Source organism: Cyanistes caeruleus, chromosome 1 (genome assembly GCF_971803275.1).
Source record: "Cyanistes caeruleus chromosome 1, bCyaCae1.hap1.1, whole genome shotgun sequence".
Classification (NCBI taxonomy): domain Eukaryota; kingdom Metazoa; phylum Chordata; class Aves; order Passeriformes; family Paridae; genus Cyanistes; species Cyanistes caeruleus.
Window position 1 is genome coordinate 34,862,527 of NC_141701.1, and position 18,102 is coordinate 34,880,628.

Sequence of the window (18,102 nt, forward strand, 5' to 3'; positions counted from 1 at the left end):
TTATGATGTATCAGTATCTTACCATACTTCTCTGAAATCAAGGCATTTAACTGAATATATTTATGAACAAAAAGACACTGAACATTTTTGGAGTAACAGACAAAAATAAGTTGTTATTTACAAGTTATATATATAATAAACTACTACCATTATATGCCTTTTATACACTGTAACTGCAGTCAATTTTTGCATTGTTTAAAAAAAATTTCCTTAAACAGAAATTGTTCAGAATTATGTTTGTCCATACATGTGTATGAGAAAGACAATAGCTTTTCACATTTCTAAAATTATCAGTGTAATTTACATTTCCCCCCCAATATCAAGTGAAGATTTTAAAATGGTGCAAACTGGAACACTAAGACAAATAGCTATGAATGCTGAAATACAATCAATTTGGAACATAAGAATGTTTTAAACTACCAATCCGTAAGAAAAATCCCTAATATTTGGCATGATCATCTCACCACCCACCCCCAAAATGTCAAAGCTAATTGACTTACTTTTAAAGTAACCATGATTATTGCATATCAGATCTTTGGAGAAGCAGAGCTTTAACCAAAAATACTTTTAATGTAGTTGAAATATAGACATACTTAGGGAAGAAAGAAAAGTAGAACACGTAATAAGTAATGTTATCAAATCAATCCAGTTAATTTGTTCCGTCCTTGCTTTGAGTAATCCCCCATACCTCAGACAATCCAGTTGAGTCAATGGGTACTTCAGCAAGTGCAAGAGCAACAATCCAGTTTTATGTAACCAAGTTTTCATTCTGCAGAAGTCCTTAAGATTCTTGGTCCTTAACTTACATCATTTAAGTGCTGACAGGTAAATTAACACATACTCCAAACTGGTAACAGGGAAAACATTTACCTTTTTTTAAACCAGGATATACAAAATACAATTTGCATAGTTACAATTCAAGCACAAAGTCACTGTAAATAAGTACAAAAGCATTTATAAATTTACTAAATTTGCTGCTGTTTGTGCCAGCCAAATTAGATAGGTATGAATGTAAACTCAAAGGGATTGAGGAGAACAGTCAGTGTTTTTGCTTAAAAAATATGTAGAGAATGCTTTTTAAAGGTTTTAAAAAATATTTTCTGCAGCAGGAACAAACAGTTCAAACCCCAAAGAAAGCCATCCAAAATGCCCAAATTCCTCCTATACAGCAGAGAAAGTTTGTTCATAGGTTTCAAACCTACATACAAGACGAGGCACTATTTACGCTATTTCGGAATGTGTCCATAATCCTAACATTTCAGTTCAACCCAAAACTTCCAAACCACTCTCTGCTTCTAAGTTCCTAGGAAAACCCATCTTCAGAAGGTGGTGCGTAAGAAAATCCAACAAATGCATCATCTGCCTCTAGGACACTGGCATTAACAATGTTGTAGTCAGAAGAAACACAAACTGAGTATGGGACCATTTCTTCTGTGAACACTGCATCAAAATTCCCAATATCATCAGGTCCAACCTAGGAAACAGAAGGATCTGTCAGTCATCAAATTAATACAGTGTTTTAAACTTGTGCCTATCCTTCAGATTCCAAATTTAACTCTTAAGGCTGTCTATTTTGTTGTTATATTCTATTTTTCTAAAAGAAATTTAAGGAAGCACACCACTCCAGTATTACAAGGCTAGGATTTTTTCATTTAGGTTAGATTTCATTAAATCCTATTTTCTTGATGATCTGATAAACTTAAAAAATATGAAAAGTCTCTCTTAGCGAGATTAGCTCAGTTGCTTAGAGCATGGTGCTAGGAACACCAAGTTTATGGGTTCAGTCCCCATATGGCACATTCACTTAAAAATCTGGATTTGATAATCCTTGTGGGTCCCTTTCAACTCAGAATATTCTGTGATCTGAGATGCAAACCATAACACCATTGCCGACCCCCAGGCACCTACCACATTAGGATTAAATGGTGGCGGAATCTTCTTCTGAAGAAGATCAGTCCAGCTGAGAGATTCAAAGAATGGGTGCTTCTGAATTTCAAGCTGCAGTGAACAAAGATTTTAGATAATTCATAATTCCATCCTGTGCTCTGTAGTAAACATTATTTCATATTACATGCACATAGGGAAGTTCTTATGTGCATGTCCTTATCAGTTTGTTTATTCACAATTTACTTCACAATAAAAGTTGTAGTCAGTAAAAACAGCAATTAAAATTTGTAAGACTGCCTCTGTAAACAGTTTTCCTTCCAAGATCATACTTTCTGCTTTTAAACTCTAAAATCAACAACCTTGAAGTCTACCACAGAGCAAGAATTTTTTTTCTGCTAGTATGTGTTCCTGCCTTAAAGTTTTGTTAGTTTTTGTAAAGCACATCTCTGTCTGAGAAGCAGCTGCCTCAACAACTCTGCAATATATTTAATATTTAAGAAGCAGCAAACAGCAATCCTAAATCCTTTCATCTTGCTCAGTTACAAGGTCCAGTTACATAAGGCCTGCAAACCAAAGACTATAAAGATCCCACCACTAATGGATGGAGTACATACTCTAGATCTTTCTTCATCACACAGTTCTGAAGACACCAGAAACTTTCTCACATCAACTTTCTGCCAACAAAGGTTTTGTTGCTTCACCAGGAAGATGTCTGCCATGATTTTAAGGCTAAAAAAGAGCTGCTGTTTGCAGCTGAAAACTTTACCTGAAAACTGGTTTCCAAATCATTAGTATTACCACATGACAGCCTTTTCTTTTGATTATTTCCCAGTTTCACTATGAACAGTGAAACCTACTTCTGTGCACCTTAGTGACTGTTTTTCCTTTGCTGGCCAGTACAGCAGCAACCAAGCTCAAAATACTCCAATCATTGCTCTCTTACCCCCAGCAACTTCCAGTGATAGACCCCACTGGTGCCTTTACTGAAGAAATAAAAAGGAGGAAAACAGAGACAGATGCAGCAATGCAATTTCTATCTCCAACTATTAATCCCGTGCTGTGCACATTAATTTGGTGAGTCCCTTTAAATGAAATAGGGTTTGATAAACATTACTTACAAAGTCTTCCCTTGCTCCAAGTCTGCTTTGCCGATCTTTCTCCAAAAGTTCTTCCAGGATAGACCAGGCTGTAAGACTGATTCCTGGGCGCAGAACCAGGGGTTTATGAAGAATATTATCGTACATCTCAGCAACATCACGGCAGTAAAAAGGAGGCTAAAAAAATACAAGTTCTACATGAATTTGAAGCCACATGCAATGTTGTTTTGTATGTTACATATGATCAGTAAATGATTCTGTAAGACATACAAGCTGCTAGCAGTGAAGCAGAAATCTCCTTTTTATGCACTGCTAACTTCTAATTCAGTCATGGCCACTGCCAGAACTTTACACTTGTTAACTTCCCACTAACCGCCTCCTTTACTCCTAATGTGTTCTCACACTCCTCAGTAGCCATAGATGCCATTCAGCTTCAAAGCTCACACTGAACTTGCCTGAAAAGAACCTGAGAACGGGAAAACAAATCCATCTCCCTATTTAAGGTCCTAAGGGAGGAGACAACTTGAGAAAACTAGAACAGATTATTAATGGAGTAATTACATATGACTAGAAGCATAGCAAGATTCCTTTGTTCTAATGCTGTCAAAAGCTAGGAGAAAACCTGGGATACATAAATAAAATGAATGCCTTTTAATTTTACTTATTCCAGTATTTGAAAAATTTTACTTATAAGCTGTTTTTTTTATTATTGTGTATTATCACTGTTGATTTAATTTACTCTCAGTCCCTCAAAGTGATGACTACTGATTTTGCTGATGACTACTGATTCTGCTGATGTCTACGATTTTGCTTTTCCATGAACTGTCAGACACCAAGAGGTGAAGTAAAATCCAAAAGAGAAAAATAAGTGCTGTGTTAAATACAAAACAATTTGTTAATCTGCTTAAATGGAGTATTCAATATTATGAACAAGTTAGCATCTTTAACAACACTCAAAGGTTACTTCAAATAAAAGGGGAGAGGAGAAGAAAGCAACCTTTACATATAAGGTACATACCAGCCCATAAAGCATTTCATAAAGAACTGCACCAAGGCACCACCAGTCTACTGTGTTGTCATAGGGCTGCTTTTTAATGACTTCTGGTGCAAGATACTAAAATGAATAAAAAAAATAAAAGTAGTTTAGAGAATTAGGCTAGCATGGATAAAAGCTAGGGCGCAGTCACTTCACAGTGACTACACTTCCAAGAAAAGTTGCTTCATAACAATCAAATGTTTCAGCTAAATACTACATCTCACTCATTTTTCACTGCCTTCACAGGTCTTTCCTGTAATTTAAAGTATGTTTATCAAATTACCAAAATTTCTAATTCTCTGTTCAGTGAATCCATCATACATGTTCAAGCCTTCCACATTCTAAGTTTTCCAGTGTAGTTTTCCCAGTAAAAAGACAACAGAGTTCAATAACTCAGTCAGCAAGTTCAAAGTTTCATGCACATAGCAATAATTTCCTGAGGCACAGATATTAATTCCCTATAAACCTACTAGGAATCAATGGCAGGATATGGTAAGTAGATTTATATTGACAAATCTGTAGAAGCTGTTACACCCAGCCGTTAGGAGACATGGGAGAAAACAGTATTTGGAAAGGGCTGGAGAAACACAGTATGGAAGAGATGAGGCATGGCCATGTGAGTAGCAAGCAGTGGACACTGTGTATTAGTAAGAACAAAGAACAGATCTGTAGGGAGCGTGTCTTTAGTTTGATTTCAGCTTGTTAAAAGAATGCAAACCTCCCAGCAGTACAAAACACAATATTTGACCTTCCAGTTACACAAACAGTAATAATAGTCAACAGTCATTTATTACTGATTAAAAAACCCAAGAAAGTTGTCAACATACTTCTGGGGTCCCACAGAAAGTTGCAGTGGTATCAGAAGTTGCAATCCCTTCTTTACAAAGTCCAAAGTCTGTCAACACAACATGACCCTGTTTAATAAAGAGTGATATGTTAAAAAGAGCACATGCTCAACATGTGAATACACAGAAGTGTCAATTTTGAGAGAGAACACAAAAGACAGAAATAATCTTGCATACTTACTAGTGAATCTAGGAGAATGTTTTCTGGTTTTAAATCCCTAATAAAAAAGAAAAGGTAAAAGTAAATCAAAACAACAGTCACAAGTGCTTCAGAGGCAAGGGGTCTTAACTATTCTTCAGCTGAAAGCTTGAAGTTTTGGTGAAATTGTTATGTTCAGGCTTCTAGTAAGATGATTTCTTGTAGAGTTTTTGTTTGGTAATTTTTCCCATTTTGAATTTCTTCAGGACAAGGATACATTTCAGAAACTTACCTGTACACTATATTTATGGAGTGTAAGTAGCCCAGTGCACTGGCTATTTCAGCAGCATAAAATCTGGCTCTGTGTTCAGGAAATGAACGTTCTCTTTGTAAGTGAAAGAACAGCTGTAAATATGCAAATAGGAAATAAGAATATTACGCAGACAAAACAAATCAGGTTAATAACACATAATTTTACAGTGAAGAGTAATTTATTTTGTTGTCCACTTTTGTTTTTGTTTTTTTTTTAAAGATGAAACAGATTCAATGAAAGAGAATTCAATGAAATAGAATTGGTTTTACTGCATGACTTAGTCATTACTTTACACTCTTCCCTGCTTCTCTTTTGTAGTTCAGATGTATAGGTAACTAAAATACATTCCCTTAATATCAGGACTAGTCAAAAGGAACTAGAGTAAATCACTAAGCTGTGAATAGAAGTTGGCAAGACTAAATCATGCAGGATTGCCTCCAAGCAGAATATAACCTGGTGTCAAATAAGTCATCTTTCAGTTCTGTAAATGCTTATATTCAAAGATTTGCATAATTATTTATAGAACTGTATTCTGAAATAATCTAGATGTAGATCACTGTGTGAGATGTATATTCCAAGCTGATCCATCAGTTCTACTAGAGAATTGTCTGTCTGCAAATAATTCGAGCACATACAAAAATCTAGACAAAGATTAAATCATAAACACACAAATACAATTACACTGCACACTCAACTTGTAAATATTTTAAGAAAAATTAAGTTTTCTGCTTTCTGCCTTCAAAGTTCAAGAAAAATAAAAATCCACCCCAGCTTTCTGTTCAAATTTGAAAGCTGTTTTGAACTGTACTTTATTTTGCCTGAAACAATACAAAACTAAAGTCTGGCCACAATTCAGAGTAGAGCAAACCAGGATTTTGCTAATACAGTGTAAGCAAGGTGACAATGCATTCGACGAGAGAAATGCACATCTTGTCCTAACTCTGACACAATATAATAAATTCAGCTGTCAGTTTCCTTTCTTCCCCTTTTGAAGTATCAACATCTCAGTTAATGCAGAGGAATGCAAGAGGAAGACAGTGTTACACGGTGAAAAATGTAATCATAAGATTAATTTGTAAGAAAGGTAAATTTATGTAACTGTAAAACACAGTATTTGTATCTGACAAGCATTAATAAATTTGGATTGAAGTTGTCAGTAAGAACAGGAACAGGGTCCAAATAGCTGCAGAAGTCTGCAGCAACAGCAGGTAATAACAGGATTTTCAAAATTGGGAGACTGCTGATCACAGCCCATTGTAAAGGATCATTTTGCTCCTCCCACCTAGAATTAGCAGAATAGACAGACTGAAAAGCAAACAGAACCACCACATACCTCTCCTCCATTAACAAAATCCAAGACAAAGTAAAGCTTTTCTGTTGTTTGGAATGAGTAATGTAATCCAACCAAAAATGGATGTTTCACATTTTTCAAAAGCACATTACGTTCAGCCATAATATGTTTTTGCTGCAAGAAGTAAGAGATCAATAAGTAAACAGGAATGATTTTGTAATTTAGGGAAAAAACAAGGGAGGTGGGTGGAAAAAGACTGTTTCTCTTAACCTCTTTCCTGTTGAGAACAATTTTTTTCTGCAACACTTTGACAGCATAGTATTTCCCATCCAGTTTTCGTTTTGCAAGAAGAACCTGTGAAATTCAAAAAAAGGAAGAAATGTGATTGTTGCAGTTTGCATACTATTAGTAATATTTTATCATTTCAGCATAACTGGAAAGTGTTCATGCAATTTTTTCACAATAAAGTTTCTTTGCTTCTAATACATTTAATTGACAATGTAACTGCCAATAGAGAGAGTTTACAGTTCAGTAAAAACTTATCCTGGCAGTGGTATCATGAAAGACTGAATTGTACCTTTTGTTTTCCATGACCTGCTGAATCTCTATCAAGATCAATTTCATCCTTTTTGGGGCATAAATTTTAAAGATAATTGAATGAAAACTGACAACACAAAAAGTAACTTGGAAATGGAGATTTCAAAGGGATTCTCTTTGGCATCTGTGTAAAACATCAACAGTTAATTCACTTTTCAATGTGTTGTTGCTCACACTGCTCCATAGTATCAGAGGTTTCACAAAATAGTCCATGACAACAAGAGGAAAAGGACGATTTGTACTCCAGCTGCTGCATAAGCATAGGGGTACCTCCCTTCCTCCCTGGGGGAAACAGAGGATCCCAACTGCTCGTAATGAGAAAGGGAAAATCTCCCTTTTATTAGTCCTAACAAGTGGCTGAGGCAGCTGCACCAGGGAAAAAATGGCAGAGCCACAAAGCAGCAGCAACAGGGGTCCAACAGAACAGTTTATAGGCCACCCTAGAGCAACTCCACTTCTGGAACCTCTGGCCAAGTCTCCAGTCACTATGCATGAGAAACCAGCGAGCATCCTTGCACCACCATAAGACACAGGAATAAAAGCTCACCTTGCCAAAGCTGCCTTTCCCAATAACTTTCAGGAAATCAAAGTCTGTTGGTTTAGCACTGAAAGATATTTAGGAAGGAGACAGGTCATCTGGGTAGAAATTACAAGCCTTATAGCTGTACAGCAGTGTAGTGTAGCACAGCAGCCCGTAAGCACTCTCCTTTTCTTTGTTCCACCCAGAAGCACTGCTTCTGCAGACCCGTCCTCAGACACAACTCCTCTTCATTTTGCAATTCCATTTTCCTCTAGGGGAAGTGTTCAAGTTGTATCCTCTGAGTTCACTTTATTTACTGAGTTTAACCTTATGATGTAAAGGAGAAACATGACCATTCTTTCATTCTCCATGGTCTAGCTACTTGTAATTTTTAAGTCTCTATTTCCCCATGATGTCTCCTGGAGCTTACTTCCAGAGGTCCAAATGGATTCTAAACTTACATGAGGAAAGGAAGGACCAAATTTGTTATCTATTCCCTCTTATTTTTAGCTTTTTTCCCTCCATCCAATCCTCCCTTGTTTTAAATTTCAGTAAGAGGAGGGAGGTCTTAACACCTGCCTCTTCTTGGTGTTTGTATGAATTCACTCTCAGTTTTTCCATTTCCCACATCACCACTCCTTTCAGTTTTTCCCAGGATTCCCTTACTCTTTCCTGAATACAATTCTGTCAGCAAAACAATTATCCGTGTTTTCAAACTGCAAAACAAGTTACATCACCATACACCTCTCTATTTATTGCCCCTGAAGGGAAGGACTCTTGTATTTCATTTCTTACTGCAATCTATTAACCACTTCCTCCTGCTAGCCCAGAACAAATCTGTGAGGAAAGCAAAACCAAATTAGCAGTCATCTCCTTGAGGAGAAAAGCAGATTCACACAGAACTGAGAACAGAAACTCTGCAGAAGACATGGAAGAGAGACACAAGTTACCACTGCAGTAACTGTAGCACCAACAAGGCAAGTTGCTCCTCTGGCATGCAGTAAACCAAACTTGTTTTCAAAAGCTATGGGACCACTCCCAAGGTCATTCTAACTTTTCAGGTTTTAAAATTAATTTTAATCCCATTTAATTAAGTTTTAGATTTACATTAAATTGGATTACATAAAATTCAATTTAATTGAAACCTACTGAGGATTTCCAGATGGTCCCAGGTTGATATTCTGTGAGGTAGAGTTTAACTGTTGGGAGAAACAAAGAGGTTTACTTGTAATACCTTTTCTTCTCTCTTATCTTTCAACCAATTCTAATTTTAAAATACTCTACTAATCTGCTCAATCCATACTTTTACACTTGTTACACTAGAATTTTAAAGAGATCTAACATCTAGATTGGGAACTGAAATACCCGGCCATCATCACCTTGTCACAAATTCTTTGTACACACATCCTGTTCAAGGATGAAGGTAATAAAATATCCGTGTTCATTCAGAAAGGAAAAGATCAGAAATAAAAATTGAAGATTATTTCAATAAACAACTTGTTCCTCATTCAGAACTTAACCCTTTCTGTACCTGCTTCATGAACATATTTTCTACCTTTTCATTCCAAATTCTCCAAGTTCTTATTAATACAATAATTCTAAACCCTCTTTATGTTAGAGTAATTAATGAAAGACACAGTGCTTTTAAAAACATGGAAATGAACATTTTTCCAATCCCAAGGAAAACATTACCAACCTTTTCTATCCTGACATTAAAGGTTAAATAACTCAATTCCTGGAATTCCATGAATCTTACTGGTACACACCCAGGCAGAATTTGTAAATTACAGGGAGCAGAGGAAACCACTGTCATTTACGTGATTTTCTCCATTTTGTTTCTGATTTAGAAAAGCAGTATTTGTACTCTCATTGTGGTTCTGGAATTTATCAGAGAAGAATAAACTGCACTCAAATATAAGTTACCTAGGGACAGGCTGCCAGGCAGCACAAACCCATACTCCTGAAGTGGAAAATGGCCTGACAGTGGCACAGGATGCCACTACTCACTGAAATGAGCCAGTGGTACTGGACAGCTTTGAAAGAGCTACTATAAAAAAGATTTTTTTTTTACTGAAGGCTTTTTTTTTGTTGTTGTTCCTTGTTGTTTGGCTTCATCATTACAGTAACCATAAGGTGAATTTTCCACCAAAAATATGGGGTCCTGGCCATTATGCAGTAGCTCTCCTTCTGGAATTTGCTGTGATATGACACATCATTAATTTTCCACAGACAGTTTATATCATTCCCCATTGCTTAAAATACCTTTCAAAGGAGGAGGAAACTGGTATTTTAAATTAGTGACTTTGGAAATGAAACTTCCAGAACACACTAAATATCCCATGGATCAGACACAAACTGAAACAACTCTTACATCTTTAACAGGGGCTGAATAAGAAGAGATGTATTAATATCACATCTTTACACCAAGTAATAATAGAGAAGACAAGCTTAAATATGGCACTTCTGCCTTCCTAGAAATACTCCTTTTTTTCAAACAGCACTGCTTCTGGAGGCTGTAAACTAATTATCACAGAATCCATCCAGCTATATAGTAGCTTCTTTGATGAAAGAAAATTCAGACCTCACACAGTGTTATATGTGGAATGAAATCAAATCCATCCTTGCTCCTAAGTGACTTTTAGAAAGACTGCATTTTTTCCCCTGAGAGAATTCTGTTTCTCCCCATCTTTAAAAATGAAGAACACACAAGCAAACAAAAAGACAATTAAACATTCAATCTCCCCTGCTCCTTGCCAGATGTTCTTAGCAAGAACCTTTAAACAGACTGCAAAATCTCTGACAGCAAAGCTATGACTAAAGTCGTTTCTTTAACCCATATAGCAAGGGGGGAATAAGCAAGACAAAGCCAGCAATCACTTTTACTCCTCCCTGCAGTTCACATCTGACAGAAAAACAGCTTACAGCCCACAGTGGAACTGAGTTGTTTAAAAGAACAGGAAGGGGATTTATTGCAAAACTTAGTAGTAGTTTTCAGTAAATAATATACCTAAGAAGATTGCCCTCAAGTACTAAAATTTATAAGACTATTCTACTTCTGTTTTATTACCTTCCGACTGCTCCTTTCATCTTCATCTTCAGATGGATCCGACTGGTGCTTTGGGTTGTCCATCTGAAGAAATGCTCTGACATCTGGGCTAGAAACACAAGTTAACTTTATTAGCACACCAATAATCTGCATGATTTTCAGCCAGAAACACAGAGCATAGAATTGAACAGCAGCATACAGAGGAGTTACTCATAACTAAGTTTTATATTTAAGTTCTGGTAATTAAGGACTGTGTACAAACAATACTTTCTTTTAAAGCAAAATAATTCAACTGCCAAGTGTGTTATACAGCACAAACCTTTTCACTTGCAAAAACCTTAGGAAAAGATATGTATGTGAAGACTTCAGAAGGAAACACTGCAGAACTGCATTCAAAGATAATTATCAGAAGAAAACATGAGTTCTAACTGGCCAGCAGCCACCCTTCCAAAAAACTGAAGAGTTGAAATTTTTGTTTTCTAAAATTAATTGAATTGTCCAATGCAATAGGGAATGAAATACATCATTTGTATCCAAAGGAAAGACACATGTTCCAAGAGATACACAGCAGTAACGTTCCTCTTCTCATTTGCTTTAAAGCAGAAGATGGTGATCTTGTATTCAGAATTCTTTCAGACTGGCCACTGTCAAAACAGGGTTAAGAAATGCTTCCAGTCAGCTGCAGGACACAAATGCTTCAGGAATTAGTGACAGGCTTTCCACAGTACCTAAGGAGATGTATTTTATATTCAGCAGCTTTCAAGATCTCTCTTGATGGGGCTGGAGGAACAAGGACTGAGAGGAAGTAAGAGAATTCTAAGAACATTAATTTCTTCTTCCAGGAAGACAGGCTTGTCCAACATATCAAAATAATGTAACATCTTTCTGAACCACAGCACAGTGCAAGTAAAGAATCATGTAATACAACTAAGGAAAAATTAATTCCTAAAAAAATGGGTATTGTGTATAGCCTGTATAAACCACTTCAAGAGATTATTCGAATCTTTAAAGCTCCTTCAGTTCACTAAAAGGCAACCTTCTTATTGAGGAAGAAATCTTACCTACATTTCAGAGACAAAGTTGTTTGAGAAGGACTCAGGGCAGTCACTAATACAAAACTACACGAGTCATTCAGTACAAGAAAAGCACTATCTTACTATGCAACTGCTCTTTTAGTCTGTCCCTAGAATATATAAAATATGGTAGATTTATGTAACAAACAGATGTACTCACTATTTTCAATACATTCACCTTCCCCATCTCTGATCAGTGAGGAGCAGGAGTAAGAGATGAGCTGTTTCTGACACGTCTCCAGCTCCTGTAATTTCCTGTCTGGGCTACTGAACCTACCTCATATCCTAGGCTACGAGGCTCCCAGTCTTCATCACTTACATTCTGTACACCTATGTCCTATTTGAAATATGTTTCAGTTACCTTTCAGGTTTAAAGCACAGCAACAAGACTGTTCACATAATTTTCCACCATCATTTCAGTTTAATACTTCCTATTTCATATAAACTCCAAATTCTGATCTATTTCTTGTCTTGTATCCTGAGGCCAGGAAGACAAAAATCACAGTGGTTTGAACATTGTGGTAATACTGGGTCTTGATGCAACAATTTAAGTTTCAGAATGTTTGTCTATCATAAAATCAAGAATAAAAAGTTAAGGTTAATGCTTTTCACTAGACAAAACAACAGAAACAGACCTTGCTTACCTTTCAGCATTAATTATTCTGGACAACTGGCTGATTAAATAGAGCATGTTGTAATACCTCTCAAATAGTTACTATAGTAACTTTGTTCATGACTGAATTCACAGCAGGAAAAACATAAAAGTATCAATTTACAGGAAAAGGCTGCTGTACAGTTGCAGGTATTCCATAATGTCCACAATCCACAATAGCCAGAACCATAACTGGTTGATGTCACACTGTTTACATTTGCAATTCTAAAAGCACTGCAAAGAACTACTGATTAAAAATAAAAAGTTTAGTATACCAATTTCTTAGGCAAGATTGCAGCGTGCTAGGCAAAATGCTACACAGATTGATAGGACTTCTATGCTATATTAGCTCACATGGATTAAATCAATGTAGTTTAGGATACATAGAAATGACTCCTAAAATAACCTCACCTGTGAAATTAAAAGGATTGAGAAAACCATTTCAAAAGGGATGCTTCAATATACATTGTACATACACTACCAGCAAAAGTTGGTTTTGTCTGGATTTTTATGATTGACAGAATAAATTTGTTTTACGGATTATCTCTGAAATACACAAAAGGGTGTCAAGCTCTGCTTAAATACAGTTGCTTATGTAATACTTATTCTGCATAAGTCTTCCTGCAAAATCAATGTAATACTGCACAAGAAATGTTGGACACACCGAAACATGAGCAAACCCAAAAAGTCACACAGATTTTAAAGCAAAATGTTAGAATTAATAGCCAGTGACAGTAACTTAACATTTAAGACACACTTTATTTAAATAATGGTGCCCAGCTCCTCCCTCTCCTTGCCACATTTTCTTAAAAAGTAAACCACTGATATATTTCTTACAGAAAGCAAAGGTTCAAAAAGCCCTAATACAGAAAAGCACAATAACACGTTGAAAAAGGACAATACTATAATGCAAGCTTTGCTTTCCCCAGCATGGGCTGCAAGATCCTACAATTCAGGGGTTTCCCATTCACTTTTATATTAATCAGATCATGGAATCAGAAAAAAATTGTGATTGATTTTCTTCTAAGAAACACATTCAAACCCTGCTGATAACTCATTTCCCCACAGGTTGCAGGGTATTGTCATCTTTGAGTTCTTCAAGTGTTATGCAAATGTTCTCATTCTCATTAAGGAGCTACTTTGGACTATTTAAAAATAACTGCATTACATCTTTAATGCATCCTCTATTATAGCTGTTTTTCAAACAGGTTTTCTTTGGACATGTTCTGATAGACATCAATTAAAGGCATTAATACTTCAGTGAAGGCCTACATTTGAGGGGGTGAGCAGCCCACTTTCAGGAGCTGTGTAGTGTTTTAGGGAGGCTCACAGTGCTCACTAGGAACAGACTCCTTAGCTCCTATTAACATCAGTCAGCAAGGGTGACACATCATCAGATCTCTATCCCTTTTGCCCTACCTTTTCTTGGAACACCTGCATTCTACCCATGAGAGAAAGCTGTCTATCACAGTAAGTTTGCTGAGGAAATCCAGGTTGAAGCTGGTCCACTTAATTCCCAATCTGGACTAAGCCAGTCATCTCACCCTGTATTCCACCTGACAGTGACTGCAGGAAAATCCTTACCAACAGTCACACGGTCTCTCTAAGCACTCCAATACACCTTAGGTTCTTCTTGGATTTTTTAATTGAACAAAAAGGTTTGGCTTTGATGTAACATTCAAGAAATGCGCCAGACTGAAGAAAGAAAGTCCACTGATGGAATGTAAATATTACCATCTTGGGCACACTGAATCTGACATTTGTGCTTTTCACTTCAGATGTTCAGGTGCCTTCCCATTGAGAAATGAGAACACCTTGAATCATCCTTAAGCTTTTAATGAAACAATTTTCCTAAGCAGGACTTAAAATATACTACATGAGGATACTGGTTTTAATGTTTAAAAGATGCTGAGGTGCAGGTGGATTTCCTAATGGTTCTGTGACAATGCACAACCCACTAAGTCTTCCTTGTACATCACTAACTACATAAGTTATTTGACCTAGTACCAAATTTAATTAGCACATTAAAGCAAAACTAAGAAAGCAAGGATGGACTATCTGTGAAGATTCAGTCATCACATACCCCCTGAGTAGCTTCTATCAGATTTTACAAAAAATCCCAAGCACCAAGATCAAAGATTTGGTATTTCTTCTATAACAACATTCAGCGGCCCACAGAAAAGGTGACAGATTACACAATTATTAATATAATTTGCTGCAACACAACACTGCAAAAAAGCAAATGCCAATTTCAGAAAAACAGTCACCTTGCAGAGATTAAAAGAGAAACAACACAGAAATTACTACAAAATTAAATGCTTTTGCACTAAACTCTGGATTAAAGGCTTTTTCTCCCCCTTAATTCACTACTTCTTTAAGGGTGGGGTGGAAGAGAACAGTACAAGACAAATTTTGGTGTCATTTTTATTGTAAAACTCTGTTTAATAAGTTTATTACTGAACACACTTTCATCAGCACCAAACACTACCAGACCAATGTCTTAACCCTGGTTTAAGTCGGTTTAATGGATCAGGCAAGCTAAGTGCCGTATTATAGAACACTGATTCTTGTACAGTTATGTTCAAGAATAAAACAATTTGAAAAGCTCACAAAAATTTAAGGTGGCAGGTAGATTTGAGGTTTGATGCTTTTTTTTTTCTTTAGCACACCATTCTGTGCTTCTATAACAAAAAAGCACTATTTTACCTTTGGAGAACAAATATAGTATGTTTTGAAGCAAAAATATTTGGTAATTGGATATACTGACAACCAGAGGAGGAGATTAGCCTAAATAAACCAGTATCCTTTCCCAATGAAACAAAACTGATTGGTTTTCAGTAATTTGTTAAATTAAAATGCTTTCTATTACTTCCCAAAGAACAGTACCCTCATAGTATTTGTTCTGCTGGAAAGGTATCCTTCCATAAGGACTTTGTTACTCATTTTTTTCCACTAATCAAAAGAAGTATATATAAAATGCTCCTTTTTTTTTTTTTTATCTAGAAAGGAAACACATTTCAGGTTGACAGGACATTAAATAGCTCATTTGCTGTGAAAGAAGAAAATGTGACTGCATGTTGTGAACTGCAGCGATATTCTGTTACTTTTTTCCTGTGGGAAATGGGCAATTCCACAGGCTGTACAAATAGGCTAATTAAACAAAGCATATGTACTAAAGACATTTACTCAACACTAAAGCCAAGCATAGAGCTTTACCATTTTACCAGTTCAAGCAACATAGAAAGCTGTGTGGATTTAGCCGAAACTGATTACAGCTTTCAACTGAAAGAAGGTGCCAGTTTGCCCCAAAATGAGCTCATACACAAAGTGCTGTTTCTCCAGATTTAACTGGAGCTTTGTCCTAAAACCACCTCCCATTCACCACTGCTGGAGGTGAACACTCCTGCAGTTCTTCTGCTGGGAACACCTTAGGTACAAGCTTATGCATCATTTCCTTTAGGCTTAGTTATCCCAAACCATCTCACCAAGCTAATTAAGCCACGTGGTTACTGTGCTTTAAACACATTCTGGAGCACACATGAACTGCTCTTAGAAAAAAGGATGCAGACAGTGACTGACTGCCAGCAACAAAGCAGCAAGTGACAGCTGGGCCCTCAAACAGTACATCCACTGGCAAAACAAACACCTGCCCTACAGCAACAGTTTACAGTGGAATCTGCATCCCTGGAATTAAGATCAGTTAATTGACTGCAAATTCATTTGTAGGTTGGTTTTCAGGAAACAAAAAAACTTTTTGTACTCTTCAGTCTGTAGATTTTTCTTCAAAAAAATTTCTTCAAAATATAAAGTTTGGTTTTTTTATACTGAAGAGCTCTGAACAGTTAAAATACACTTTATGGTTAAATAACTAATTTTCAATTTTGTATTTAATATATCTTTTCATCTCATGTCTTTTCAACAGCCCTTATAAAACAGAAATGAAACTACTTACTGGTTGCATAGCTCTGGCTGTCTAACTAAATTTTGAATGAATTCATTCAGTCCTGCTCTTCTCTGTTTAATAAAATCTGAAAAAAATAGATTTATTAGAATCATCAGTCAGCTTGTGAAAAAGACTTATTTTTTTATTCAAGTTTTTTAGGATTTAAAACAGCAGTTAAAAGGAGACTGGCCTATGACTGATTTAGAACAGGATTGGTTCCACATATGAAAACTGCAAGCTTGAAACACTGAGCTGAAAGAAGAAATTTCAGTTTTTTCTGCAACACTACTTAAAAACCTTGAAAGCCAGGTGGATTAGAAGTGCCACCTTGTGCTTCAAGAACAGTGTTTAATCATAGCAGACTAACCTGTGCAGCCTTCGTTGCACGGGTGAGCCCTTCGGAATCTGATTCCACAGGAATGAAAACCCCAAGAACCCACAGGCAAAACCTGACATCGGTTGAGCAAGTCAAGTTTTTACATGAACAGTCCCACCAAGCAGCATATTTCCAAAATATATGTATGGCAGGGGGAAAATTGCACAATTCATCCTGCCAGCAGGCACCCAAATAGAGCCATCAAAGATAACAAAATGAAATGCTTTCCTTTAGATTTTGGACATCAGCTCCAACATTAAAAAAAGGTAATCCTCAGAATCCCTTCCCTTATCTAAAGCTTAAGACATGTAACTGTTCCGTAGCAACATGGAAAGATACACAAAGGATTTAGAATAGAAAGCGAGTTCTAACATAAAGTGTAAAATGGAATAATCTTATCTTTCATTACTCATATTGACAATAATTTGTATGGAAAAAGAATGTTTAACTCATGCACTTACTTTTAAGGCACTCCAGTGATTGTCATATCCAGATTATTGACAATTATTAAAATTGTAAATTAAAATTTATGTTTTAATTAACAACTGTATTTAAAATATTAAGAAAAATGTCCATATTGTTCGAGGGATATAATCCCTGACCCTTCCCTAGGGTATTTAATAATCCCAAATTACTGACATCTAACAAAAAAGTTAAATTTGCATACAGATATGATGTTAAGGGAGCGAACAACATCAGCAGTTTCAGGGTGGCAGATGTACAGTGTCATCAGTCACTATAAGCCTACAGGACTCTCCATGCTGGTGAAGATAAAACACCTGTAACATCTGACATTTTCAGGTTCTGTGTTCTGACTGGTTTCTGTTCCATTTTTTCAAGTTAAAACAGGATTAATTTTAAAATAACCTATGTACCAATAAAATTGGAGCATTTAAATGGCGATTTAAATGACAGTATTTTTGGTAGATTTGGGTAAAGGGATATAAAGATCTCACTCCACTGCATTTCAATGCAGTAGTACAATGCTGCATATCCATGGATGGATTACAGAAATAAAACACCTTTTCAATATTTGTAAAATATGCTAACTTGTTTCAGGAGCCAGCAGAAACATTACATCAAAGCTTCAATAAATCAGTGTTAAGAAAAAGAATTATTTACATAAGCATCATGGCTCCATCTCCACCTTACCTCCCAGCAAGAAACATCTTGAGAACTATTTAGTTTCTCATGCTTCAATGATTTCAGCACAGTTCACGGAAATTTAAAACTAGTTTGAGGACTTTGTTTTACATATATAATTTAAATAAAGTTTTAGTTGAGGTT

The 18,102-nt window shown here is 36.1% G+C and overlaps 1 protein-coding gene across 7 annotated transcripts in view; it reads right to left on the reverse strand.

Annotated features, from left to right (window-relative positions):
• Positions 1 to 84: 84 nt before the first annotated feature.
• Positions 85 to 18,102, reverse strand: part of SGK3 (serum/glucocorticoid regulated kinase family member 3) — a 38,718-nt gene continuing 20,700 nt past the window's right edge. For 5 of the 7 annotated variants that reach the window (XM_086886266.1, XM_086886242.1, XM_086886234.1 and 2 more), the window contains exons 5-17: positions 16,449 to 16,524; positions 10,793 to 10,880; positions 8,875 to 8,924; positions 7,753 to 7,810; positions 6,879 to 6,962; positions 6,651 to 6,782; positions 5,297 to 5,409; positions 5,047 to 5,083; positions 4,848 to 4,934; positions 4,003 to 4,098; positions 3,006 to 3,161; positions 1,909 to 1,998; positions 85 to 1,474 (exon numbers count right to left, since the gene is read on the reverse strand). In XM_086886266.1, the coding sequence (XP_086742392.1) occupies positions 1,304 to 1,474; positions 1,909 to 1,998; positions 3,006 to 3,161; positions 4,003 to 4,098; positions 4,848 to 4,934; positions 5,047 to 5,083; positions 5,297 to 5,409; positions 6,651 to 6,782; positions 6,879 to 6,962; positions 7,753 to 7,810; positions 8,875 to 8,924; positions 10,793 to 10,880; positions 16,449 to 16,524 (1,238 nt within the window). In that variant the 3' untranslated portion in view covers positions 85 to 1,303. Of the gene's footprint in view, positions 1,475 to 1,908; positions 1,999 to 3,005; positions 3,162 to 4,002; positions 4,099 to 4,847; positions 4,935 to 5,046; positions 5,084 to 5,296; positions 5,410 to 6,650; positions 6,783 to 6,878; positions 6,963 to 7,752; positions 7,811 to 8,874; positions 8,925 to 10,792; positions 12,182 to 16,448; positions 16,525 to 18,102 lie in introns of all 7 variants that reach the window. The other 2 variants (XM_086886281.1, XM_086886274.1) reach the window with 1 other exon arrangement.